Source organism: Pezoporus flaviventris, unplaced genomic scaffold, assembly GCF_033815535.1.
Source record: "Pezoporus flaviventris isolate CSIRO_AGI_PZ_B2104156 unplaced genomic scaffold, CSIRO_AGI_Pfla_v1 ptg000002l, whole genome shotgun sequence".
In the NCBI taxonomy this organism is placed as follows: Eukaryota; Metazoa; Chordata; class Aves; order Psittaciformes; family Psittacidae; genus Pezoporus; species Pezoporus flaviventris.
Window position 1 is genome coordinate 87,219,380 of NW_026892550.1, and position 27,906 is coordinate 87,247,285.

Here is a 27,906-nt window from a genome sequence, read left to right on the forward strand (position 1 = left end):
CTGGCCCCTCTTCCCTCCTCCCACCAGCCTAGCCGGCGCCACGTCTCCGTTACGCGTTCCTCCGAGGGGGGCACGACCCTTTTCCCACGCGCGCTGAGCCAGCCCCACCACCACAGGCCCGCCCGGCTGCCGTTTAAAGGCCCACCCCGTCAGGCGTCAGAGGCTGCGCCTGGGCCCAGTACACGGCGGTGCCCTTCCCCAAGGCCGCCACCGAACGTCCCAAGCGCGCCGTTACGTTACGGAGACCGCGCGGGGACAACGGCACTAACAGCCCCCGTCCGTCACGGGGCGCGTTCCCGCCTGGGCGCTCCCCTTCCACCAATCGGAGCCGCCATTGGGCCGTGGGGGGCGGTGCCTCCCCAGCGGCCGCTGCGGCTGCCCGCCTCGCCCCGCCCCGCCCCGCCCCGCCGGGGGACTGCGCCCCGTTCTCCCGGCCGGAAGGATGTGCTCCCGGAAGTTCCGGTGCTGCCGCTGTGTGGGATAAACAGTAATGGCCGAGGCGGTGGCTCTGGGAACAACGGCCGACGCTGCGGCGGCTGAGGCACCGGGGACACTCGCCGCTGCGGACGTGGGAGCGACGGCCGCGACCTTCGACTTCGCGGCCGTGCCGCCGCCCATCGTGGGGCTGGAAGGAGGCGGCTGGACCAAGCAGGTCACTTGCAGGTACGCGCTGCCCGCGGGGGGGGGCGGTCACGGCGCCCGTCCTTCCTTCCCTCACACCCCTCCCCCCCCCACCACGCGGTCGCCCTTCCACCCGCCGCGCGGTGGCCGTTACCCCAGGGCCGCTTCGCTCCCCTCCCCCAACGGTCACGTACGCGCCGCGCGTGGCCGCAGCGCCCCCTGCCCCGCCCCGCCGGGCCACCTCGGGGAGGCCCACGGCGAACTGCGCAGCCGGACGGGCCGCGCCGCGCCCTGCCCTGCGGCGGCTCTGGGGCGTGTGGGGGGAGTAGTACTGAAAGTACCGGCCGGCGCCCGGCCCGCTCCGGGCCTAGTTTTAGAGAGCCGGCCCCGCGGGCTGCGGCCTTTCTTCTGCCCCTGTCTCACGGGAGGGTGTTCCCTGCGGCTCCGCCATCCCCATCGGTGTGGCTGCCGTCCCCTTGCCGCTCTGGTGGGAAGCGTTGCTGGTTGCATATGAAGTGCCGTGGGCCGGTATTTTTTGTGTGAAAGTGTGCCCGCAGTGGTTGGCGTGAAGGGCACGGTAGAATGAAAGCCCTGTAACCGTGTTCTAGGAAACGCGGTAAAGCAAGAAGTGCAAAACTGTTCAAGTTCTTGGACCGCTTGAATCAAAATTCTGAAATGAAAGTAAACCCGTGAATGATGCAGCAAAAGTTATTTATTAAGGCAGAGGACGGGGAGAAGTCATGACGAGGCACAAAACGCGATGAGTGTTGCCGCTTGTGTTACGTTAAGGTTCTATATGCCGTGTCATTTTCTATCTGTAGCTTCCGTTAAACTGTATTCCTGATAAATCTTTTATATGGGATTATGCAAATCATGCTGCATGTTGTAAAGCTTGCCAGATGGGCTATTTTTAAACTTACACTGCTGGTCTGTTTGCAGGCTGGAATATGAAAGTTTCTGTGAATATAGAAATATGAGTCAGTTTATGTGAAAGCAAGTGGCAATCCAAGATTAGCATCGGATTATTTTTTTAGTTTTTTTTAATTTTATATTTTTTTAAATCTAATTATAGTTGTAAATTACATTTAACCTGAATTTTGTGAGCAAATACGTTTAAAGTCATTAGGAAGGAAAAAAGGAACATCACTTAGGCAGAAAGGAGGGGGCTCTGGGGTTTGAGGCGAGCCCTGTACCTCTCTGCATATTTTTCCGGTTTTGCACATTGCAGATTGAAATAGTTTTGATAGCCGTTGCTTGGCTTTCCCAGGGAGCTTGCTGGCCCTGTTTCTCTTTTGTGCTTAAGCACTTTGTACTTAAGTGTGCCCCTCCGTATTTAGAGCGGCCCAGTTAACCGTTGATCACTGTTTATTTTGGTTAATGCACTGTTAACGGGTCCATTTAAGAAGAGCTGTTCCTCAGCTCTTTCTGAGTACTTCAGCACACAAAGAATTTTGCCTACGAATAACCGAGTTAATATTTAATGCACGGCAGTTAAACGTAGGCCAGCAATGAGGAGACGACCGGGAATAATGCTTAGCTCAGCTTTTCAGTGAGCTGCAAGGGTATAGGAGAGTGCTCCCTCTGTATCGATTGCCTCATAATTTCTGAAGATGGAAAAGCTCAGGAGAAATGGATTGGTTAGATATAGATAGATATATGTGTTCTCAGGTAACAGACACAATGAATCAATTCATTGAAGACAGTGACTGCCCTAGTACAGAAGCAGTCACATTAGTTAGGGTCCGGGGGTGCACTGAGCCTGTATAATGAATATATTTCTTTACAAACACACAGGACTAGTGGGAAGTTGAAGCTACTGGTTTGTAATGGTTAATGTGAGCTTAAGCAACAATTAGATCTCAGCTTTGGACCTGATGAACGTCTCTGTTCTTTTGTTCTTTTAGACTGATCCTCCTCCTTATCCCACTGCTTGGTTGCTTCTTGTTTCTTTTTATTGGGCCATTCAAATTGTAGGCAGAATAGCTTTCCTCAGTCTGTAAAGTGAAAATAACAATTCTGACTTGAGTTTCTGGGAATGTGTGATAAGAATTTTGTTTTTCTAAGTTTAGTTTCAGTAAGATATATTCATATTCAAGAAAATACCTTTCTTACTGTTAAATCTTGTTACACTTTCATAAATGAGCTTGAGGATTTAAATGAGATGAAGGGGTTGAATTTCAAAATGCAGGTTTCTAATGAAGCAGGTAGAGCAGTTTGCTTTGAGTAACACTGCACAATTTGTTTATAGGCTTTATTTAGTTAAATAATCATACGGGTGACAGAAAATGCTGCCTGGTAAGCTTCTGGGAGATAGTAGTCCCTTCAGCATAAGGACTTACCACTTCATGGTGGTAGTGAAGGAATACTTCTGTTCTGTCAGAACTGGAAGTTTTAGAATGGGTAGAATTAAGTTCTTCCTGCTCCTTTGAATACCTGATAGGATAAATGGATTGGCTAAAGCGTTTTATCATGCTAGTGTGGTATCCTTGGAATACATTAAAAGCCAATATCCTTGGGTTTTATGATGTGTAATAACCTTTAATACTTTAATCTGGAATAAACCATAGGGGACTAAAACTAATTTAGAACTACTTTTTATTGATATTCTTTTACTATGTTATTGGTATGAAATTATTGAAATAAGAAAAAGCATGGTAGGTCTTACCAAGTTTGTCTGTCCTTCCAGTTTCATGTGGTTACATAGTTTTATTGAGCAGTGGTATAGCCAGCTTTTTCCAAACACTTGACACTGTTAGAGGTCCAGGTACTTCTGTTTTCCAGGTGTCATGCAGTAATAGTTAAGGTCATCAAGTTGACATAAAGAGATTACATTTCACTTGTTTAATAACTGAGCATAATTAAACCCCTTAGCAACTAATCAGTATATTTTGAGAGTTGTCTTCCTATTTCTGTCTTTGGTGTTCTTTCTGGAAAGTTAGATCAGATATTTATCTGTCTTTTAATATGAAGAGTCTGAATCAGTAAAGTATGTCTCCCTAATTCAGTGCACCATTAGTGATAAGGTGTGGAATGCAAACCAGTTAACAGCTTGCTTGTATTGCCCCTTAGCTGCTCTGTTCTGGATCCCCCAATAGCTTCTTGCTAAAGGAGGTCATGGAGAAGAAGGGACAAGGAGATAAATGCTATTAAGACCTACTTGTTTGGGGTTGTTTTTTTTTTTCTTCTCCTTTTTGTTAAGGTTACTAACTCGTGTAGAATTTCAACTGCTACTCACGTGGCTGCATGCCCGCGTGCTGTGCTAGAACTGAGTGCCTGGCCTCTTCCCCGCTACCTTCTTCCCTGGGAGTTCTCAGTCTCTGTATGGCACCTGAAGAAGCTAATGGCTGCAGTTGACTGTTATTCTGCCCAGTCATGGCAGCCTCTCAATTTTTGAAGGAGATCTGTTGCCAGGTGTAGCACTCTAATTCAGCAAAACCAGTAGTTTAATAAACAAAATGGGGCTACCCATTAAGTGGACGTGCAGTAAAGTTACATCTGAATAAGTAAACCCATTTCAAGCTTCCAAAGGAGTATTACATACAGATGTCACTGATAAGGTCACAGGGATAATGACTCTATATGGAATGAAGCATCTGAAATAAGCTGGTACCCATTCAGGATTTTAGACTGCAGTTATACGAGTTTAACACTGCATTGTCTTTGTAAAGGCATTGCAGATTCTTTTCTATGGTTTATGGCAAGTGATAGAAGTAATACTGTTCTAGCAGTGTGTTTAAAAAAAACCAAACCAGCAAATCTTCATGAGTTTATTATACTTCAAAACATCATGTAAATCAAGGTTGTTGAAACCTGGATAAACTTGAGAGTTTTAAGCACTCTAGTAAATTGTAGAGCTTGTAATATGTGACCTCTCTCTGCAGTGGTTGCAGTTCCAGGGAGTTTATGATTAGCTTTATGGCTTTGGACAAGTGTTTTCTCAATATATTTCCAAAAAAATCCCCGCCAGATATTGTCTACAGCTTCAGTCTACTGGACGTTCAAAGCCAGAGTTCTGTGACCTTTTCAAAGTACACCGTGACAATCAGGACATGCTGTTCTGATCAAGGTATCCATAACTTGACATGAGTTGAAAAGTTTTCATGTGATAAAATGCCAGTGGGGGCTATTATTACTTCTGGGTGGCTGTTCCCTGTGTTGGTATCACTTGTATTTTATACCTTCATGCAGTGCACTGAACTGGGGGAGATGATCTGGGTTTGGACTGTGATGAGTTCTCTGGTATGGTTCCCTATGCAGCCTTACCAAGTGATGATACTGCAGTTGAATAGGAGAGACATGGAGCACTGCAGTCAGCATCACAGACACTCAGAGGAAATCTGGTTATATACTTATTTTGATCTAGTTTTACTGTTTCAAATAAAATTATATGTATTCTCTGAGTACTTGACAGAATGCAAGTTTCAAGTATACATGTCTTGGAGTGAGGCAGGTAACTTACGTATTTCTCAGATCTAGGGATCCTTTTTTCTCGTAATCAAAAGCTAGAGGCAGCTGGTATTGCTGTTGTGTAAAGATACAGTTAAACTGAACACTCTTGTGTGTGTGAAAGTGCTCTTCAGCAGAATTTTTGTTACCTTTCACCAAAAATAATGCACTCTGTTTATTTTTTGACATGACCAAAGCATGTTTTCGCCAAACACTGTAATTTCATCTATAAAATGTTAAATGCTTTGTGGCTTTAAAGTAAAAGATCTTACCTTGAGGAAGGGGGAGTTGGTATAATCCTTACAGAAATACATTTCTTTCTCCTCCCACCCCAGCCTTCTTGTTCAAATGATGCTGAGCTTGCTGTGTGGGATTGCAGGCCTTTAAAAACGATGTTTGAATTAAATTGAGCTTGTGTTTCAGGCTTGGTTAAATTTTTTGGTTTTTCCTTATTACAGCCTACCGTATTTACTGCGACAGCTTTCAGAATTACACAGAATTTGTATTTCCAGGCGATTTTCTAACATAAGCAGGGAAAGAAGGATAGGAACTCCATGTCCACTTGCAAGCAGCAGGAGAGACTAATTTTGAGGCTTGTGTATTATGTTGACCAAGAAGTCCTCATTTGAAGCTGGTTCCTTTCTTAGTCACTTAAGCCATAGCAGTGCCCCAGCACTTGATTGGCTTGAAGAGGAGTGTGGCTGTACTGTGGGGCTGAGCAGTGATCTGAGGTAGATTAAAAATAAGCATGGGGGCAGCAAAAGGAATGCCAGGTTATATGTGAAGCCATTTCCCCGATCTGAGTAAGCAGGTGGCTGTGAAATTGCATGCCCCAACACATGGGGGAAGCAGTGGTGTGTGGAAATGAGCAAAGGGTGGAGATAAAAGTTGTTAAAGAGCAAACATTTAACAACGTACTCTGTACCCTAGTGGTTTGACTCCCATTTCTTACAAGCAAGCCAGAAATTCCAGTTATGTTCTGGTTCCACAAGTTCATGGGTTGGTATTTTTTGACTTTGAAGTGGGTTGGTTTGTGGGTGGGTTCTGGTGTTGTGTTGGGTGTGTGGGTGGTGGACTTTTTGGGGGGCTCCCCGGCCCTCCCCCCCAACATTCACAGAGGAGAGTACTGGTTATGGGGGATGGGGTGTTTGTTTTGTTTCAGGAACACCCTATTCCTGGTGTGTGCTGACTTGGCTGTTTGTGCAGCCACCTGTCAAATCTGACCAGGGTACTCCTCTCTCTGGGGAGAATATCCTGAAAGAGCTTCATCTTGGTCTTAATACCACTTATCACAGAACGTAGGACCAATTTCTTATCTGGTTACTATGTGGCTACAGTGCACAAACAGGGATTGTTCTCAATGTGACTTGCAGCCTGATGGCAAAGTGTCAGCTGGTGGTTTATAAAACCACTTCAGATTTTTTTTTTGTTCATAGTACCTGGAATATACCACTGGTTTTGTGCTTGGGGGCTTATCAGCCCTCTTAAAACCCACCTGTAATGTAATTATTCATCACAAACATGTTTTGAATTCCTGGGGAGGAAATTCTGATTGAATTATTTACAAATACAAAATAGTTGGAAGCCCTCAAGAAACTTGGTTAGGTTTAGGTATGGCTAATTCTGGTTCTTAGATTCAGTGGTGGGCTTCTCTAAGGCTTTTGTTGGTGTTGGAACACAGGAGCTACAAGTAAAACACTTTGTCCCCGTCTACTTTGTCTAAGACTCTTTCCTCTTTGTGTCATAGCCCAGGATAAGGTTTTCAGGCTTTTGTAAGCCTTAAGTCCCTAAAGGTACCATGCAGTTCAATGGAATAGCTATGGCTTGATCTTTTCTCAGGTGTTCTTGTTTGTATGTTTATACTGGAATGTGGTCCCATGTGTCATTAGTGGTGGTCTTAATTCAGCATATCTTGATTTATAAAATAGCTAATCATCCAAATAGTTTTACAGCTTCAGTGTTTCTCCTTAATTCACAATGATCTTTCTGTTTTGCAGATATTTCATGCATGGAGTCTGCAAGGAAGGAGACAACTGCCGCTACTCCCATGACCTCTCCACTGGTCAGTCTGCTATGGTGTGCAGGTATTATCAGCGAGGATGCTGTGCTTACGGAGATCTCTGCAGGTAAACAAATATTGTTGACTGTCACGTAGGGGAGTAATTTCACTCCTTCCTGAGTAGAGCTCACACAAAGGCAATAGATCTTGCAGCGTTTTCATTGTTCATTGCAACTTCAGAAATTTATAGAAATAGCTTGTCACAAACTGCCTTCTCTTGCTGTATACCACAGTGTTTGCATTGCTGTGTAAACAAAAAAAAAGCAAACGCAAGGCAAGAACTGTTTTTATTAAAAGTGCTAGTTTTCACGATGTTTGTTAATAACATCAGTAGATGAATTAATTGAAACTGAGACTACATTCAGACTAGCTGAACTGATGGAACTAAGTTACATTTGGTACGTGATCATAAAAGCCAGAACAGGTAAGAATTTTTTTGTTTTATAATTATGTGTGGTGTCTTCATGGATTGCTACCCTGGCACTTGAACTGCCATTTTTGAAAAATAACTGGAATGTTGTGATGGTAGGTTGTAAAATGTTGCCTGTACAAAATGGCATTACATTATGAAAACGTAGTATTATTTAACTTACACCACTGACATTATTAGAAGCTAAAAAAGTGTGAAGAAAGGAACCAGGTGCCTTACAAAGGCTTAGGGCTGTTTACATCATCTTAAGTTTACTATTAAAATTTATCATGAGTTTTGACATTCTGTCCTGTTGCAGCTTTAATGCATGATTAAATATTTGCATCATGACTCCATATGGTAGTTCATAGTTAGTTTTCCTTTCATGTTTAATACATGGTTACCACATAAAAGAAAGGTAACCAAAATAAGCATCTCTGGCTTTTATCTGCCAGTATTGCTTTCTTGATCTTGTAGATCAGTGGTCTTCAAACTTTTCAACACACACCCCATCAGTGAAAACTTTTGAGCACACCCCTAATATATATATATGTTTATTTATACTTTGCTGTACTAATACGTTATGTACATTATAAAACATACACAAAATCAGAATTTAAAAAAGGATGTAATAAAGATGAAATAAACAATACTTCATGCATAGAATCATAGAATGATTAGAGTTGGAAGGGGCCTTCAAGATCATCTAGTTCTCCAAACCATTTTTGCTCTCACTAAAAGCCTTATTAGTAATAATAGGTTTTTTACTAACAGTAATGTTGATAGAATATGCTTTGGGTGTTTTTTTGTTGTTTTTTTTTGTTTTTAAATCTTAGTTTAACATTTTTTAACACAGTGATTTGAAAGTCTTGTTCTAAATTCAGTTTTAATGGCTGTCGTAGGTGAAAAAGATCTTTCACAAAGAGTTGTAGATCCAAAAGGAAGAATTGTATTTTTGGCTGCACTTAGTAATGCATGATAATAATTTTTCCATCCTGTACACCAGTCATGCAAAGCTTTTTGTTAAAATTTGGCTAATAAATGTCGATGTCAGTCAGCTCTTCTTACCTTCCAGTTGGAAGGTGTGGCATTTTATGTTCTTAAGAAATGGGTCCAAAACCTTTGTGTGGAAGGCTCTTAAAACAGGTTAGGGAAATCTGTTTCCAGGTCTAAGTGTACAGGATAGAGGTGTTTTTTTTTTATAGTTGACACACTGGTGTTGGTTTTGGCAACCAAGTCATATAATGGTGGAAGGGTTTCAGAACAGTTATTTTCAAAATGTTACCTCCATGCCACAAGTTTCCTTCAGAAAGCAGTTGCTTGTTCTTAAAATGCCTTACCTGAAAGGGAAAGATTGCATGTGTGTGGGTTTTTGAAAACACCTGCTAGACAGTGTACTGGTGATATCTTCTTCTTATCATGGAAGTGGTCAGCAAATTTGGAGCACTCATCTTTTTGTGAAAGAAAAATGCATAACTCATATTTGCCAACTGTTAAGCTATTTGGTACAAGATAGCCAGCAGGCCTCTGTGTGGTAGAGATTTTTATGGTGGTTCTTTATCTCATAACAAAGTGTTGTAAAGATTCAGCTATTGAAAGGTCTTGTTCTTATAAAATTAACCATGTTAATGACATTCTGTAGCACTTGGTGTCCTTCTGGCTTCATCTTCACTACAATATCTTGCCTATGAATGATGCAGTGAATGAATTCCTGGTATGGTGCTGTCTCTGTAACCTTACCCTGGAATCCTCTTTTTTTTCAGTCTAGTCAAGGCAGGGACTCCTTCAGGGCACAGTTTTTTCCATAAAACAGTTGTTTTTATTAAAGAAGCCCTTTACTGTTGAGAAGATACCTTCTCCAGTCCATCTTTCTGTCTTTAATAAAGAAGCAATTTATTGAGAATATTTCTCTTCTGGTCCATCTTTTCTTTAGTGAATCACAAGAAATAGTCCTTTGTGTATTTCATTGTTGAAACAGAATCTAGCAGACATTGTAAGCTGAGACATGTTAGAAACATCTTTACTTTCATCCAGCTGTGCAACAATCTGCCCACACTGTGAAATTTGTTCTAATACTTGTTTCTTTGAGTCTTCAGCAGTGTTTTCAGTGTATTTCCCAGCAGTACTTGCTGACAAAGGAATGTGTTTTACTTTGTTACCATTGTTTTTCCATGCGTTATTTCAGTCATTTTTACCACAGCAGGAAGAACAAGTGGTCTGATGGTATGTGTAGCCTTTTGTCTTTCACTATTGCACACGAAGTCTGTGCAGAACTTCACAATAGATGTCTAGAAGCCTCTTTTAAGTACTGGGTTGAATATCATGTGACTTAAAATAGCTGAAAAAATTGTAGAGGTTTGTCTTCATGTTCTGAGTGTTTAGATTGTAAATTTCTTGGTAATTGTGAGTGAGGACACTGCTGTCAATCGGGATGTTAAATGTTAGTAAAACTTAATTTCTTATTTTTTAGGGGGTAGGGGAGGGGGAAGACAAGAAGTTCTAGTATTTTATTCCTGCCCCCAAGTGGGTTGTCCTGCTTACCTCATTTTGGAGGCCACTGATGGTAGAGGTATGAAGACTTGAAGTTTAAGTTTGTGCTTCATAGCTTCCTTAGGATTTCAAAGCTGACATTTGGTTGGAGGCATCTCTTTAATAAGCAAGAACTGTGACACTTAGTTGTTTTCAATCTGATACAAAATAAATCACAGTTGCTAAAAAGTTCTGTATGATCCTAAGAAATTCCCTCCCTTTGTACTTGGAATTAGTTAGCAAATCATAGATTCATAGAATGGTTAGGATCAAAAGGGACCTTAAAGATCATCCAGCCTGTTTGACATGTGGGGGTACACCTGGAATTTATTTTCCCATGTAGTGTACTAGATGCTGGAAGACAGATTTTTTTTGAGTGAAATTGCGCTTTCCTGTTGTTTGTGGGTGGTAGGGATCAAAGTGAGAATCCTTTTTCACAGTGAATTCAAAGAGACATTAGAAATAACTACTAAAATCCATTGTAAAATCTGAATGAGGTAAGATGCTTAAATACAGAAAAAGAATAATTTAGGCTTGTGGGGGATCTCTGGAGTTGTGCTGAAGGCAAAGCCATTTTAGGTCAGGGTGCCCAAGGCATTGTTCAGTCCTGTTTGGATTATCTGTGAAGATCAGGATCTTGCAGTTTCTCTGGGCACCCGTTCTAGTGTTTACTCTCACCATGATTGCTTTTTCCTAATACCTAAATGAAACTTCCTGTTTTGGGCTTCTGTCTACTGACTGGCATCCTGTCACTGCACCTCTTGAGAAGATTCTGGCTGCATCTTTCCTGTGGCTTCCCACGAGGTAGTCTGAGATAGCAGGGTCTGCCCATAGTCTTCTGTGGTTTTTAAGGCTGAATGAACTAACTTATCTCATTCAGGTAAATTATTATTTATACTACACATGCATAATAGGTATGTGAGTGGTTTTTGACTTCTTACATAAGTTCAGTCTGTGAGTTAAGTAAGAATTGTGCATGCTGTACCATTTCCTCCAAAATGATGACAATACCTGCTGTTTCCTTAAGCAGTGCTGCCAGATTACACAGGTGGAAGCATGTCTCTATAAAGGGTCATCAGTGGCTATTTCCTCCAACCCTAGGCTCTCCTTCCAAATAGTGTATTTATATCTAATCAGTCAGTTTCTTTCACATACCTTGGGCTATTTTATGGAAGTTTTCTGGAGTTTTGGAGTGGGTTTTTTGTTTTTTTTTTTTTCTTTTGGTAAAGAGTTGATATGATGTGTTTCAACATTTCAGATATGAACATACCAAGCCACTGAAAGAGGAGGAAGAAGAAGAGACTGATGTGGATCCAGATGAAAAAATTTATCCCTCGGTATCCTCAGACTATGCATCACTCCCGGAAACAGTTGAAGAAATACTTGCTGAGATAGAAGATGAAAGTGCAGATCTGGCAGCTGCAGGAGTAGGTGCTGAAGACTGGGTGAATGCTGTAGAATTTGTCCCTGGGCAGCCATACTGTGGACGTGGTAAGCTGAGCAAGGGATAACAGTAAATTTCTGTCATGGGTCAGCAGTTTTTATGTAGTGCATTTTGGAGCTTTTGAGTACAGCTATACGTATTTATTAATCACTTCAAGGAATAAGTCCTTCACATATGCTTGAATTTTTTGATGTGCATAGTTGGATGGATCTCTTCTTTGGAGTTTAATGTGTATATGTAATGGGAGAAGAAAATACTGGTGCTGCTATTACTATCACTACTTTGAAAAGATAATTTGCCGTTTTTGGGAGGTTGGTTTGTTTTGGGGTTGGGTTTTGCTTGGGGATTTTTTCAGTCTTTTAAACATTTTCCAGTGGAGATACAGATTCCTGTAGAATGAATTGAAGCCTAATGCTTGCTTTCATGAATCCGATGGCAGTTCAGACCAGACATCGTTTATTCTAGTTACCTTTCTGAGACATGCCTGCCTAATACTGTGGCAGGTTGCTTTTGGAATGAGATCGAAGCAGCTCGTCATATGAGACCAGAGTGTTCAAGTAGCATGCTTATCTGCTTTCCCTGCATAAAGAAATCACAAAGACTTAAAATCTAAATGAAAAGCAGGCTGAAGATGTTTACTTTGGCATAATCACTAGTGTCTGGTTCTCTAAAACTGAAGGCTTATGGCCATGAGTATGCAAATAATTGTTTGAGTGCAGAATACGTCTTGTGTCCAGAAGAGTTTGAAGTTGTCATGCAGTGCTCAGATTATTCTTGCCTCCACAGCACTGCTCACATTCTCAGATCAGAAAAGAGAATTACCTTATCAGTGTTAGAGTGCTGGTGGACCCTGTTCTCATCTGATTTGCGGAAGAGGAAAGGAATGGTTGAGCAACATTATCATTTTTATAGTGCTGTTGAGAAGTTTGATTGTGGAATAATTTGGTGTATCTGTGACTTGGGTATAGTCCAAAGGGATGCAAACATGTCTGCTACCTGTTAATGTGTCACATTACTGTCATAAAAGATACACCTTCTGTGTTCATTGAGACAAAGCACATCCTTTTTTTTGTAATCATTCAATCAGAATAGAATAATTCAGGTTGGAAGGGACCTCTGGATTTCATATAATTAATTTTTCTGCTCAGAGCAGGGTCAGCTATGTCAGGTTGGCAGGGGCTTTGTTTGGTTGAATCTCTATCCTCAGAGATGTTCAAAATGCTATAATCTCTGGGCAACCTTTGCAGTGTTTGACTTCTTTCACAAGGAAGAACTCTTTCTTAGTATGTAATTGGATTTTTCCCTGCCTCAGCTTGCCTTCTGTCTCTTGACCTGTGCGCATCTGAGAAGAATCTGGCCCTGTGGGATTTTGGTGGTATGTTTGGTTTTTTTTTCTTTTTTGTTCCTCCCTTTCCCTTTCCATTAAGTAGTGGAAAATAGCAATAAGATCACTTGTTAAAGATGAACAAGTCTAGTTTCCTCAGTCTCTTTTCATGGGTTTCACCCCCTTAATGGCTAGGTGGCCCTCCACTGGAGTTAATTCAGTGCTAATTTAAACATCTGGAGATCTGTTAAATACACCTACTACTTACAGGAGGGCTGGTGCTTTCTCTTAAATTCCTGAAGCGTAAGTGCTGTTTCATTATACCTTTAACTCAGTTTTACTGAAGCAGTTCCTTTTTTCTAGGGCGTCAGGCTTATTTTTCATGTGACTGCCACAGATTGTTAGATAGCATTCTCTTTGAATCTCGTTCATATTCTGTTTTGTATCCTTTGAAATTTGTTGTATTTTAAGGTACAGACATACTCAGCTGTTTCTGCTCAGAACTGTGCTAGATAATGCTAATTCTTTTAGAGACTTCTTAAAAGCTGTGTTTTAAAAACTTTACTTTTCTGAAGCCACTGTCTTTATTAAGCTATAAAGATAAAACACCTTACTGTAGTGATCAGGAGGATGTGTGCAGTGTCTTCTACAGTGAGTACTTTAAAGCCTTACAGATTCTTGTCAAATGCCTGGGGAAATGTACAGGTACTTGGAAGCCTTAAAACGAAACCTATTTCTCAAGGTAAGTTAGAAGCCTGTGTGTTTTAAGTTGTCTTATAAATGCTGAAGATTTGGGGTTGCCGGTTTGATTGTGTGATGGTAGGGCTATAATGCTTATCTTTTACTATGAGAGGAGACATTCTGCTAATGCAGGTGATTCTCTGATTTGGGACTAAACTTGATATCTTGAAGATTACCTCGAGGCCTAGCAAAGAAAACAAATGATTCATAAGATACTAGTTTGATGTACAGATATGCCACATTTCCGTATTTGCTCTGCTGCTACTGCTGCTAGATGTTCTGGAATAGTTGAGGGAGAGTAGATAGGCAAAAATGCAAGAAACACCTTGAATTGGATGGCTGTTTCCTTGTGCTACAAGATGAATGTATTTGATGCTGCAAAGTATGTCCTAGAGTGAGAACAGGTGGTGCTTGAATTGAAGCTTATGGACTAGGGGTTTTTTCACTAGCAGGAATTTAACCGTGTTAACTCTGAAATCGGCAGTGAGAAGGTGGGGATTGGGTCCACCTACTGGAGAGTAGTGGTTTTGGAAACAGCAGGAGAATTTTAGAATAAGTGTTGTAAATGAGGGATATTGGATGCAGAACTACTGAGCCAGTGAAGTCTTGTGAGTTTCTCTAATTTGCTTTCAAAGAGGAAGCAAAACTAGCAGATACATTGCAGTAGGTCCACAAAATATGCATGCAGGGCTTTAGGTTATGGAAGCTGAGATACTCAGAAGTGGAAATACTAATTTGAATTTTATTTTATAGAAATACAACTGTCACTGAGGGGAAGTGCTGGGACAGCACAGAAGACTGGGACTGGAAAACTAATGTTACTTTAAGCATGCGTTTTCCTTTCCCATCCTTGTACTGTGGAAGTTCCCTGAGCCATTGTTGAAGACTGATATTTGTACATCTGTATCATGTTGTTTGGGTGTCTGGTCACTAAGAACTGGTTTCTGCAGTCCACAACACCATGCAAGGATGGTGTTGTGGACTGGGCTGGAGTATAGTAGTTGTACTGTGTAATGTGCTTATTGACTTCAATAGTTGTTGGTTGGTTTGTTTCAAGTAACAACACTATACTTTTACTTTTGTGCCAAGATATGAAGCTCTGCTCTGTGGACCAGCATAGTAAATAAATGGGTTTCTAAGTCAGTCTCTGGAGGGGTAAGACTTCAAAGCCTTTATTCTCAAAGAACCTCAGGTAGTAAGTGGGGTTTCGTTTTGGTTTTAATGAATTAAATCCTTACTGAATAAAGTTTTTACAAAAGGTATCTTTGAGAGGGGTGCAGGTGATTGGAAAGTTTTCTTCTTTTAAGAGGAGCTTCATATGTGCCTCTTCAAAGTGTGCATTTTCCAGGGGAATAGGGGATGGCCTTAAGCAAAGATGATCTTGCCATCCCTGTTTAAAGTACTGTATCACTCAATTCCTTTGAAATTTGGGTGCATTTGTCTGTTTAATGGGCTTCTGCTCATCCATACTATGCCCTGCTAAACTTTTTCCTCAGTAACAGTCAAACTAGATGTCAGGAGTCCTGTGAATCAATTAAGTAAGAAAAATCTCTAACATCAATTAGAAAAAACACTAGCAAAATTGGCAGTTGAGGGAACAGAAACTGACTGGTCGTTGTGATTTTTGTTACTTTTGGAAGTGGATTTCAAACTGGGAGGGGGGTGGGCAGGATTTCAGTTAATAAGTACAAAATTTCATATCATGTTCAGCTATTACAGGAGAGTGGGTAGAGCCTAGTGTATGGCTACTCGTTACTTTCCTTGGTGTCAGTTCACTAGAACTCATGGGGAAGAAACTATAACGAAGAACTCTTTGTTGGGAATCTCATACTGAAAAAATGATCAGGTTGACAGTTGTTGACCTGTTATTCTGTCACTCACTTGCTTTGTTCTAGCAAACAGACTGATCCAAGATCAGTGCAAGTGACCTTTAAGGTCAGAGATAGTTCAAGAAGCAGACTTGTGCTTACTTTGGGAGCTAATATTTTCCTACACTACAGTATTTACTTATGCTCTGAAAGTGTGAGCTCTCAGGGACCTGCTTTTTCTATGTCCAAAAGCAAATGGACTGATACATGCTTATTGTATCTCCCTGCTCCGTGGGGATGAAAACTCTGTGAGTGTGCGGCCTCTGATCCTTTTTGAGATCAGAATCCTTTACTTTTACTGGTCTAACTATGCCTTTGGTAGTTTTGCTTACTTCTCCAAATCTAGTACTCAAATGGATTATAACTTACGGATGAAAAACTTAAATGAATTGTAACTTACAGAAGTTACAATCTCTTACAGATTTTTATTTTTTTTTTTAATTCTTCTAACAGCTATTGGTTATGTAAATGAAGCCCAGCTGCTGCTCTTTCTGGTGTTTATCCTGAATATAGCAATGCTTTGTTGCTCTCCTGTGTTTATTATGTCTTAAATTTCAAACTCGTTGCTTTTGTCTTGTAACTTATGTAATGATCTAAAAATGCTGTTTGGCTTCTGGTGACATAAACAGCCATATGTTCTGGAGGTACAGGGAGAAGTATTAAGCAGCAGCTGTCTAAATGAGGAAGAGAAACAATACAGATTTCAGTTCAATTTAAAACATAGTAAGGGAATTTACTTAGTATTTTGCAAAACTAATGGCTAGCTTAGAATGCCCTGAAAATACCCTGATGCATTTCGGTTTCTTAAAACTAGGTTTACATGTTTGTCTGGTAGACTGGATATCTGTTTAGGGTAAGCCTTTTGGCAAACACCTAGAATAGTTACCTTGAGAGGTGTGGACACAGCTTTTAATATTGCTCTCAGAGATCCATGGGAGTCTAGAAGAGTGACAGCCTTGTGGTTCAGGCTGAACAAGTGATAATTCACCTGTACATAAGGAAGTGCTAGTGTGGTGTTTCCATACCAGTGTACACCAGCTGGATACATGTTCATTGCTGTGTCATTTCTGGGGAAAAGCCTCTTTAATTTTAGCAGATATGAAATTGATTCTCAAAGCAGTGAAAGATTTGTAACCTTATTTAATTGTTGCTGAATTGGAGTTTGTATTAAAAGTGTTTTTAAGCTGCTGAGGATTAGTGAGGTTTTTGTTCTGCTGTGTTAGCCTGTAAATGGATTTGAATCTGACCACTGAAACGTTAGCTTTAGTCTTGTTTGGGTCAAAGGAGGAAGCAAATGGTAGTGCTTTCTAGAGTGAGAAATGACCGCTGGTTCAGGTTGAGGGTGTGTGAAACTTGGGCTGAAATGAACCTTGGTTCTATTATTCTCTCTGGATAACTTGAGCAGGGCTACCCAAAGATTACGTTGCATTAAAACAATGTATACTCACTCCATGTGCTCTTAATCTGAAGGTATTGCTTACTGTCCTTCACTTTGTTCCTAGCCACTCCTTCCTGTGCTGAAGCACCCTTGCAGGAATTGGTGATTGAGGAGGAGTATGAAAAGCAGCACGAAGATGTGGAGATAAAGAAGGAGCTGTGCCCCTACGCTGCAGTAGGAGAATGTCGTTATGGAGAAAACTGTGTGTATATCCATGGGGATGTGTGTGATATGTGTGGCCTGCAGGTCCTGCATCCAGTTGATGCTGCGCAGAGATCCGAGCACATAAAGGTAAGCAAGCAACTGTCTGGTGTTAAACAGCTTTGCGTTATTGCTTCCTAGCTCCCCACAATCACTTGTTACTGCTACCCTTTCATTTGGGAGTTCAGGCAGGTCGGGCAATGAATGAAATTCCTGTTGTAAACTGGACCGTTTCCTGTCAGGGCCATACTCCAAAGCAGCTGGGTTTCCTTATCTGTGCTGGGAGAGCAGTCTGCTTAAAGATACTAAAGCTTTATTCCTTGCCTAGTAAAACTGGATGGTCTCTTGAATTGCCTTTTTCATGTTTAAAAGCAATGGCTGAAGAAAAGAATTTGGACTCTGAATTTATTTCCACTATCTGAGCAGATTTTTTAGGATCAAGATTTTACAGTTTAATCATACTCCATTCATTATGCAGGACAGGAGAGTAAACCTTAGCTTTAAAACCCGCTTAGAATTCACTAGGCGGCCAGTTGTCTCTGTAGTCGTTTCCTTTGTGTCTCCTTTTCAGTCTTGCATTGAAGCTCATGAGAAGGACATGGAGCTCTCTTTTGCCGTCCAGCGTAGTAAAGACATGGTGTGCGGAATATGCATGGAGGTGGTGTATGAGAAAGCTAATCCGAGTGAGCGCCGCTTTGGGATCCTCTCCAACTGCAGCCACGCTTACTGTCTGAAGTGCATCCGCAAGTGGAGGAGTGCTAAGCAATTTGAGAGCAAGATTATAAAGTGAGGCACTTTCTCATTTCAGTTGTGCTTTGTTACTATGGAAGAACTTAGTAACTCCTGTCAATTTGCAGCAGACTTCCAGGTGCAGGCTGCACAGAGACTGCGTTTAATGCATACTAACTTTTGTTTGGAAGCTAAATAATTGTTAGGGATAACATTCACACTCTTGATTTGGTTAATTTGGATTAATTTGGCAAAACTCACTTAATAGTAGAAAACTTGCACTTATTTAGTAGCATATTGTTCAGTGGTTGCTGTTTGGACACCTGGCCAGGAATTTGAAAACAGATTAGGCAGTTCAGAATGTATGCTTCTTAATTAATTACCACCCTAGTTCATTAATCAATTGACCAAACATTTCTCCCCTTAAAGGCTGTTCTAAAAATGCAAAGTCCCAACCGAATACAAAAATCAAGGCAAAATGAACGTATTTAATTCTAAGGAAAAAGGAGTCTGTGTGAAGTGTTTTTTCAAGCTTTTCTGAGGCAAGCTGACCAGCTGCTATCGCCATGACTCTTGAGAGTTTAGTTATTCTTCATGTGTAAGAGAATCTAGATTAAAAAGCTCATACAGGAAGTGTGTGGGTACAGTACATCTTTAGAGATGGAAATATGCCATGACTTGTTACATAGGGGAGAGTGCCCTGCCATGTGGAATTTTGTAGCACAGTCTGTTCATTCCCCAGGTCCTGCCCAGAATGTCGGATCACATCTAACTTTGTCATTCCAAGTGAGTACTGGGTGGAAGAGAAGGAAGAGAAGCAGAAACTCATTCAGAAATACAAGGAGGCAATGAGGTATGAACCCTGCAGCCTTCTGTCAAGTTGAGACTGCAGAGATAAAGGCACACATAACCAAGAAGGGTACTGATGTAAAGCCCTCTCACCACACCTCCTTTCCACCACCATGCATGAAGTGCGTCCTTGCCTGTCTGCCCACAGGTGCACACAAACACACAGTTGCAGAGCTCTTCCTATGGTCTTTGACCTCAGTCTTTCCCTTCTATATGCAAGACACTGGTGGTGTAGCCGTATGGTAGCATGAGCCTGTGCACTGCGAGCCATCAGTGCCATATGCATGCACCAACCCACGCACATTGTGCAATGCATCACTTCTGCATAGAGGTGTTAGACTAATAAAATACCTTCCGCTCCAAAGGGTATCTGAGATTCTTTTAGACTACAGGTAAATGCAGTTCTGAAGTCTGGCTGGGGGTCTGCTGTGAGTAAGGGTTGTGATATTTTCCTTTCCAGCAACAAGCCATGCAGGTATTTTGATGAAGGCCGTGGGAGCTGTCCTTTTGGAGGAAACTGTTTTTACAAGCATGCATACCCTGATGGCCGACGAGAGGAGCCACAGAGACCCAAAGTGGGAACGTCAAGTAGATTCCGGGTCAGTGCTGCTGTTTTTAATTCTTTCTAGACAGTGCACAAGAGGAGTGAGCGATAAATTGGCTGCGTTGACAAGAGGACAGAGAGATGTTGACTTTTGGGTTTGGGTTTTGGATTTGATGGTGGCTTTGTTATTCTTCTGATAGACATCTGTGATGGTGAATTTAAAGGAGGTGGTCTAAAGAATGTGAATGCTGGAGGCTAAGATAGAAAGCGTAGGTTTTAACAACATTCCTAGTACACCAACATACTGAAGTAGAAATGTTGGGTGGCATTAATATGGGTGTCTAAGGGTTAAATTCTGCTGAAGGCCAGTGTCTCCCTGAAAGAGTAACATGGCTTCTTCTATGTCAGAGTATGCCATGGGCTGAACCATGTCAGCCTCTGGGAAGAGTCATGCCTTGTGCCACTTGGTCACCCAGGGAAATCCTTGTGTTCCACTTGCAGGCCCAGCGAAGGAATCGCTTCTGGGAGTTCATTGAGGAGCGAGAGAACGGTGATCCGTTCGAGACCGATGAGGATGAGGTGGTGACCTTTGAGCTTGGTGAGATGTTGCTTATGCTGTTGGCAGCAGGAGGTGATGATGAGCTAACAGATTCCGAGGACGAGTGGGACTTGTTTCATGATGAGCTGGAAGATTATTATGATTTGGATCTATAGCACCTGTCAGTGGAGTGTGGACTGTTGTCATGGCTTCAGGCAGTAGCTATTACCTGTGGTGTTGTGGCAGTGCCTGTGTTTCTCCTAGGCAGGCCAATCAATTCCAGGTGCTGTTGTAATAACTTTTACCCAGGGTCTGTCTCTTCCCATCCCCTCCCACCCCAGGAGTGTTGTTTTTCCTCTGTTTAAACAAATAACAAGAAATAAATCTTTAAAATGTTAGTTTTTGTAAAAATGAATTTAACTGTCAAACAGTTAGCTTAGGTTTGTTGCTTCATATGTGTACCCAACAGAGTTCACCCAGTTCCAGGGTTAAAGTGTTTACAGGACTTCCACACTCATTTTGAAGAGCCCAGATACAAAAATGAGCAGTGGCCATGCAGTGGGGATGTAAATTGGCTGATGGCCGTTTTTCTGTCTCTGTACCGATATTTCTGACTTGAGGCCAGACAAAAATTCTCTCTCTATTGGCATCAGTGCCATTCCGCCCCCCTCATGTACACGTCTTCATTTGTGATTTTGGTCTCTTGTTTACTTGCACATTACTATTACTACTGTGTAACCAGAACCAGGTGTGAACGTTCTGGGTTTTTACTGTGTTTAGCATGAAAGGAAAATGTCATTGTGAAAGGAGAACTCTCTATGTGTATATACAGATAACTGTAGAGTTGGACCTCAAGGATGGGGAGACTCTCTGTAAGTTAAAAGTAACAAAACCATCTTTCATCCCTTCTTGGTGCATGAAGTCTAGCCTCCAGTTGGACATGAAACTGGTTTAGCGGTCTCAGCCCAGAATGTGGCAGTGATCTTAACTATCACTTAACTTAATAGATGGCACTCCCTAATACACCAGCTCCCTTTCATGTGTATGATTAGGGTTGTCCAGGAGCAGAAATCCGGTTAGCCAAGGTGGGCTCAAAGGAACACCAGAGAGGCCCCTTTAGCTTTATTCCTCTGTAAGTTTTAGAACCTGATGTAACCACCTAAGCCCTGAGCTTCGCTAGGAAATCGCTGTGCCTCTCGCATCTGAGTCGGGCAGGTTGCCTGGGAAAGCTCTTCAGTTTATGTGTGTTGCTGCTTACAAAGGCAGTCATGCAGTTTCTGGCTGTAATTTGCATTAAGAAATTACTTTGCCACCAAAGTCCCGGCACAGGAATTTTAACCTTGCATTACATTATCTCTGTTTTTTATTGACTTGTGAATGCCCCGTGATCTGTTTTCCTGCTGCTCTTGTCCCCTAGACTGCCTCTCCTTTCACTTTTAAATGGAATGAGAAATTGTTCTGAGGTCTATAACGTATTGTTTTGCAGCTGCCTTTTGTAAGAAGCACTTTTCCCAAATAAAAAAAAAAAAAAAAGGAAAAATGTTAAACAAGAAGTCTGCCTGTTCTTTTAAGTTTGAAGCTTCTGTGCTTCAGCAGGATAGATCAGTTTTGGGTGTTTGTGTAAATAGAAAGGCATTTGTTACTTATTCCTAATTCCTACACAATCACATCACACTAACACAGAACTTTAACTTGGTTACAGCCTTTCCAGGAAAGAGCCTGTAATGTAAGGAACACAACAGAACAGAGAGTTTTTGGGGTTTGTTTTAGAGGCAGGTAGCAAAGGCAGAAAAGGATTTGAATGTAATATGCACAGATGTTTACAGCTGATACAGGGAAAAACAAAAAATGAAAGGCTTTGAAGTAGAAATAGCCTTTCCTCCCCTACATAACAGACATAAGTTAGCATCCCATCGGAAGGCTGCATTCATAGGATCATAGAACGGTTTGGGTTGGAAAGGACCTTAAAGATCATCCAGTTCCAACCCCTGCCATGGGCAAGGACACCTTCCACTAGGCCAGGTTGCTCAAAGCCCCATCTAACCTGGCCTTGAACACTGCCAGGGATGGGGCAGCCACAGCTTTTCTGGGCAACCTGTTCTAGTGTCTCACGACCCTCATAGTAGAGAATTTCTTCTGAATATGTAATCTAGAACTATATCTGTGTTCAGTTTTCTTGCAGGCCCCTTTAGGTATTGGAAGGCTGCTCTAAGGTTTCCCCAGAGCCTTCTCTCCTCCAGGAGGAACAAGCCCAACTCTCTCAGCCCTGTCTCCACAGCAGAGGTGCACCAGCTCTCTGAACATTGTGGCCTCCTCTGGACTTGCTCAAGCAAGTCTGTGTCCTTGTGTTGGGGGCCCCAGAGCTGAATGCAGGACTGCAGGTGGGGTCTCACAAGAGCAGAGGGGCAGAATCAGCTTTAACCTGCTGGCTACACTGTTGAGCAGCCCAGTGCATGGTTGGTTTCTGGGTTGTGAGCGCACATTGCAGCTGGCTCATGTTGGGCTTCTCGTCAACCAACATCCCCAAGTCTTTCTTGTTGGGGCTGCTCTCAATCCATTCTCTCCCCAACCTGTATTTGTGCCTGGGAGTGCTCTGACCCAGGTGCAGGACCTTGCACTTGGCCTTGTTGAACTTCATGAGGTTGGCATTGTCCACCTCTCAAGTTGTGTCGAGCTCCCCCTGGATGGCATCCCTTTCTCCAGCATGTTGATCGCACCACAAAGCTTGTGTCATTGGTAGTCTTGCTGGAGGTGCATAAATCCCACTGTCCATGTTGCTGACAAAGATGTTGAACAAAATTAATCCCAGTGCCCACCCCTGAGGGACAGAAAAACATTACTTGTCACTGATCTGCACTTGGACAGCATGCTGTTGACCTCAACTCTTTGAGTGCAGTCATCCAGCCAATTCCTTATCCATGGAGTGGTCCATCATCTAATCCATGTCTCTCCAACTTGGAGACAAGGATGTTGTGTGGACTGTCAAATGCTTTGCACAAATCCAGGTCAGTTGTTCCTCCCGTATCCAACAGTGCCATGATCCCACCATAGAAGGCCACCAAGTTTGTCAGGTATGGTTTCCCCTTGGTGAAACCATATTGGCTGTCACTAATCCCCCTCTTACTCTCCATATGCCTTAGCATAGTTTCCAGGAGGTCTGCACCATGACCTTGGCTGGCACTGAGGTGAGACAGATGGGCCTAGAGTTTCAACACAAGTTTAACACAGATGTGTTCTACTAAGACAGAAAAAGTGTAAGGAACTTCTCACATGGGTCATCTTTCCTTCCTGAGGTGTCATAAAGGGCATGCTTTGCTTCCTGTATGGGTGTACATGTGGCACCATGGTGGGTGCTGCTCTTCTCAGCCTTGCTTCTGTACGAGTTACAGGGGAGTCTGAGGACATGCAGACAAGTGATTTGCTTTGGCGGTGGCTGTTCTGTCTAGCTGCAAGGCAACTGCTGTAGTCATGTGCATCATAGCAAGTAGTTTCTGTTGCTTTCAAGTGAGCTGTGGTTCTTGTTCTGTAAGCTGAAGAGCTGCGTGCACTTGTCATGCAGCACTCCTGCTGTGTGTCACTTCCAGTTTGAAACTTGCTGGTGGTAGGCCTGCTTCCAAGCTTGCTGTTGCATTAAGCCTTCCACTCCCATCCCTGCATATGGGAATGACTGAAGAGTAGGGCCTTTGAAAAGAGTAATGTGTAGGCTGCTGTGTTTTTTCTCTGCAAGGGCAGGAATGAGTTCAGTCACATTAAGGCAAACTTTTAGTGTAAAAAAACCAGAGGGTGATGACTTAGGCTGTGCTGCGTATTCTTTCAGCAAATACCTAAGGTACAAAAATTGAAGAGGCCAACGAGAGTAGTGTCAAGATGAAAAAGGAATTCAGACTCCATAAACTCCCACCAGCAAAATCTTAATTTAAAACCAGAAACGGTTAGAAAAAGATACAAACTCTCCCTTTATGTGCCTTGACTTTGCTCCCGATGCAGTAATATACATGTATGGTTTGATACAAAATCTTGCAGCTTGCGGTAAGTGCAAACTGAGGGTTTGCTGCCCATTCTGATTGGTCTGAATGTGATCATAGAAGCAAAGCATGCTTCTTGCCACCTCTGCTACTTTAGTTCTGATGGTGATAGCACAGCTTGCTCTTGATTTTGTGATCTTCCTGAGGGGAGCCTGGTTCATTTAGTGAAATACAGAATGACTCTTTCCCTGATACAGCAGGTACAAAATAGATTTCTGCTTGGAGGATACCCTGAGGTATGAGGTGTCTCATGGAGAACAAAACTTGCATAGATGGAGTTATTAATGCTGCAGCAGCTGAAGACAGAAGGGAGTTCACATGTAGTCCCTTAGGATTGAGAAATAACAATCGCTTTGCTACAAAGTCAGTTTTCCTCTGATGCCAGCATGATGCCAGCACTGGAGAGGCATTGAGGTGTAGTAGGAAGCCTTGCTTCGCATAAGCAGAACTAGACAGACTTGGCAGTGAAAACTGCAGTAAGGAGTGATGTTAATGGACACAGCAGTCACAAGGAAATGTGTGGTTGCCAATACGCTAGACTGCCCCAATTTGCTGCTGTTGCTGTTATCCATGGGTATGATGTAACTTGCAATCAAGCCAGAGTCAACATCTGTTTGGCAACAGCTTTTGATTGCACAGGCAGTGCCTGTGCCAGCAACTGAGTTAAGGTTGGGCTTGGAATAGCAGCACTAGAGAAAGCCCTGTAAGAGATTTTAAAGCCCTAACTCTCAAACCAAGTTCCTACTGAAATTTGCAGTACTCTTTAAGTAGTGGGGGCTCTTGGCCTGCCCAAAACTGCTGTCAGAGGATTCCAATATCCCTGCTTTGCCTGCTGTAGTTCTAGTCTGTAACGCACTTGCTTGAAAATGGCTTCAAGAGTCAGTACACTGAACAGTGAGTATTGAAGCCCTGCTGCCTGCAGCCAGGTGTGGTCTTCTGGGAACTGAGATAGCTGAAAATGTGCCTTCTGGCAGCCCACAGATGGGAAAGGGGCACTTTTAAACAGGGCTGTAGTTGGAACACTCACCGGGCAGAGGTAAGCTTCCCTTTCTGTTCCATATCCAAAAGCTCAGGTATCTATCTCCTTCATGAAAGGAGGCTCCAGACAGAGCTCATTCTCTCTGTTCAGGGCCTGAAAATTGTTTGTCTCCTTTCCAAATGTACTTTAAACATTAACTAGAATGATTAGATAAGAACTTCAGCTTTTGTTACAAAGAGCCTGATGTATGTATGAAGGAAAGCTTGACCAAGTTGGCAGTGCCATGTGCCTTCCACACCCCTTGTTGCAGCTATGTTTTTAAGCCAATCAGCTTTTGGGAGGTGTCAGTATACTCCATTCTAATATACTTGTAGGTTTCTTTTGTTACCCTGTTATGCAGATAGTGCTGCTGCTTCAGTCTTATCTGTCATGGCTGCAATATCCATGCAAGTGATGTGTCACACACAGAAGTAAAATACTTCTAAGTAGATAAAAACTTAACAAATTAGCTCATCTTCAAGCTGGATGTGCAGCTTTGAAAACTGTGGGGCAGTAGTGGTTTTTAGGATAACAGGTTGAGTCCAGAGGAGGGCCACCAAGATGCTCAGAGGGCTGGATCACCTCTCATATGGAGACAGGCTGAGAGATAGGGTTGTTCAGCCAGGAGAGAAAGCTCAGGGGAGACCTTAGAGCAGCCCCCAGTACTTAAAGGGGGCCTACAAGAAATCTGGAGGACTTTTAACAAGGGCATGTAGTGACAGGACAAGGGGTAATGGCTTTAGGCTGAAAACGGGAGATTTAGATCCAATACTGGACTGGGAAGCAGTTCTTCCCTGTGAGGGTGGTGAGGTGCTGGCACAGGTAGCCCAGAGAAGCTGAGGCTGCCCCATCCCTGGCAGTGTTCAAGGCCAGGTGGGTGGGCCTTGGAGCAAGCTGGTCTAGTGAAAGGTGTCCCTGCCCACAGCAGGGGTTTGGAACTGGATGAGCTTTAAGGTCCCTTCCAACCCAAACCGTTCTGTGATTCTAAGTTACACTTGATACAAGTGAATTTGCATATGGTGCTGGGAGAACAAAATGTTAATATAAGCAGTTAATGCTACTTGCATTGTCATAGCTGCATGCTTCCATCTGCTCTGCAGTGGGGAAAGGCACAAATGCAGCATTTACACTGTGCTTGTTATCATACAGTCTAGAATAACATGCTGTAATTAAGGGATTAAAAAGAAAAAAGTTTATTACTTTATGTGTTACACCATGAATAATACTGTTTACTAACATACACTCTAAAGAACCTTCTTGTTAGCAAGTGCTGCAGCTCGCTCTTCAGTGACTCGATGGGAAGCTTAACATGAGCTGGCAGTGTTTGCTCACAGCCCAGAAAAGCCAACTGTATCCTGGGCTGCATCAAAAGGAGCGTGACCAGCAGGTCAAAGGAGGATCCTGCCCCTCTACTCTGCTCTCGTGAGACCTCACCTGGAGTATTGTGTGCAGTTCTGGTGTCCTCAACATAAAAAGGACATGGAACTGTTGGAACAAGTCCAGAGGAGGGCCACGAGGATGATCAGGGGACTGGAGCACCTCCCGTATGAAGACAGGCTGAGAAAGTTGGGGCTGTTCAGCCTGGAGAAGAGAAGGCTGCGTGGAGACCTCATAGCAGCCTTCCAGTATCTGAAGGGGGCCTATAGGGATGCTGAGGAGGGACTCTTCATTAGGAACTGTAGTGACAGGACAAGGGGTAACGGGTTAAAACTTAAACAGGGGAAGTTTAGATTGGATATAAGGAGGAAATTCTTTTCTGTAAGGGTGGTGAGGCACTGGAATAGGTTTCCCAGGGAAGCTGTGAATGCTCCATCCCTGACGGATTTCAAGGCCAGGTTGGACAGAGCCTTGGGTGACATGGTTTAGTGTGAGGTGTCCCTGCCCATGGCAGGGGGGTTGGAACTTTACGATCTTAAGGTCCTTTCCAACCCTAACTGTTCTATGATTCTGTGACTCCAGGGCAGCTCAAAAACTGACCCTATAGAAACCATACACTGTACTGTATACAGGGCTTGTGAAAGATGTCAGAGCTAGCCAAGATAGGTCACACTCCTGTTTTAGTTGCACAACAGGTAGGTTTTCAAGTCTAGTTTCTTGAAAGAACATTGAGAAGCCTATTGCACCTGCTAAAGGGAAAGGAGCAGTGCAGCTCAGGGCACATTCACAAGGCTGTTCTCCCTGATCCCATGTTGCAGAGCTGTGTGCCAAGGAAAAACTTACTTGCAAGTAGCTCCCTGTCACTTGGCAGTGTTGGGCAGTTAAGAAAGCATTAGCCTGCAGAAGTCTCCATACTGAGGGTAAGCAGCATAACTTCATACAGCAGTCTCCCAGGCAGTAAACCTGATTAATACTCTGGTGGCAAGATCCTCTAATTCGTGGCTAATGAAAGGCAACTGGAGATGAACACAGTGCTTTTCTATTAAGCTCTCCTAGAAGATTAGTATTTGTTGGTATATCTGAAATACAAAGTTTGCTAGCAGTGTAAGTGTGGATACTAAAAGAAAAGAAAAAATAAAAATACTACATTACAGACTACTACCAGCACTAGTTTGGATTTTAAACACACAAGAATATTAAATTTGCATTCAGCCATCTTCATAGTGCCAAAAGGAGGCAAAACTGGTTGCATGGAAACTGTATTGCTACTCCTTCAGCTATTTTGAAAAGTTATGGTGTTAACTGTTAAATATGTGAACTGAAACACAACACAAATCAAGATCAAATGAAGATTTTGAACATCAGAAAGAAGATGCTGAAGATGCTTTTGCCACACCAGGCTATAGCAAAAGGCTTAAAGGCTAACACCGAAGACCACCCCACTGGTTTACACATAGCTGCATTAACCCTTGCTCTTTGCAAGTGATGGCAAAGAACCTGGCCAGAGCAAGCATTAATAATACTAGACTATAAATCAATGACTCATTCTGCTTTATTTTTTGTGCTTCTCAGACAAGATTTTCCAGAAATACTTTCTACATGTTTTTCCCTTATTTCTCAAGAACTTGTGAAACATGGGTAGGCTGCCATCTGGTAAGCCAGCAGCATACCAGCCTTCCCCGGGCTTCTTTGCCTGTAACCCAGGCTGTGTTTTATCATTACAGAGTTTGAGTTCCACTTCATAAC

At 42.6% G+C, this 27,906-nt stretch overlaps 1 protein-coding gene across 3 annotated transcripts; it reads left to right on the plus strand.

Moving 5' to 3' along the window:
* The first annotated feature begins 394 nt into the window (after positions 1–394).
* On the plus strand, positions 395–21,280 carry MKRN1 (makorin ring finger protein 1). 3 transcript variants are annotated; one of them, XM_061444927.1, is made up of 9 exons: positions 395–663; positions 7,065–7,193; positions 11,323–11,555; positions 12,821–12,883; positions 16,944–17,170; positions 17,652–17,866; positions 18,552–18,662; positions 19,119–19,257; positions 19,704–21,280. In XM_061444927.1, exons 1-9 carry the CDS (start codon positions 491–493, stop codon positions 19,914–19,916), a joined length of 1,503 nt encoding a protein of 500 aa, XP_061300911.1. In that variant the 5' UTR covers positions 395–490; the 3' UTR covers positions 19,917–21,280. The 3 variants fall into 3 exon arrangements, with proteins under 3 accessions (XP_061300911.1, XP_061300914.1, XP_061300915.1); XM_061444931.1 differs by lacking the exon at positions 395–663 and adding an exon at positions 1,146–1,410; XM_061444930.1 differs by lacking the exon at positions 12,821–12,883.
* Positions 21,281–27,906: the final 6,626 nt, after the last annotated feature.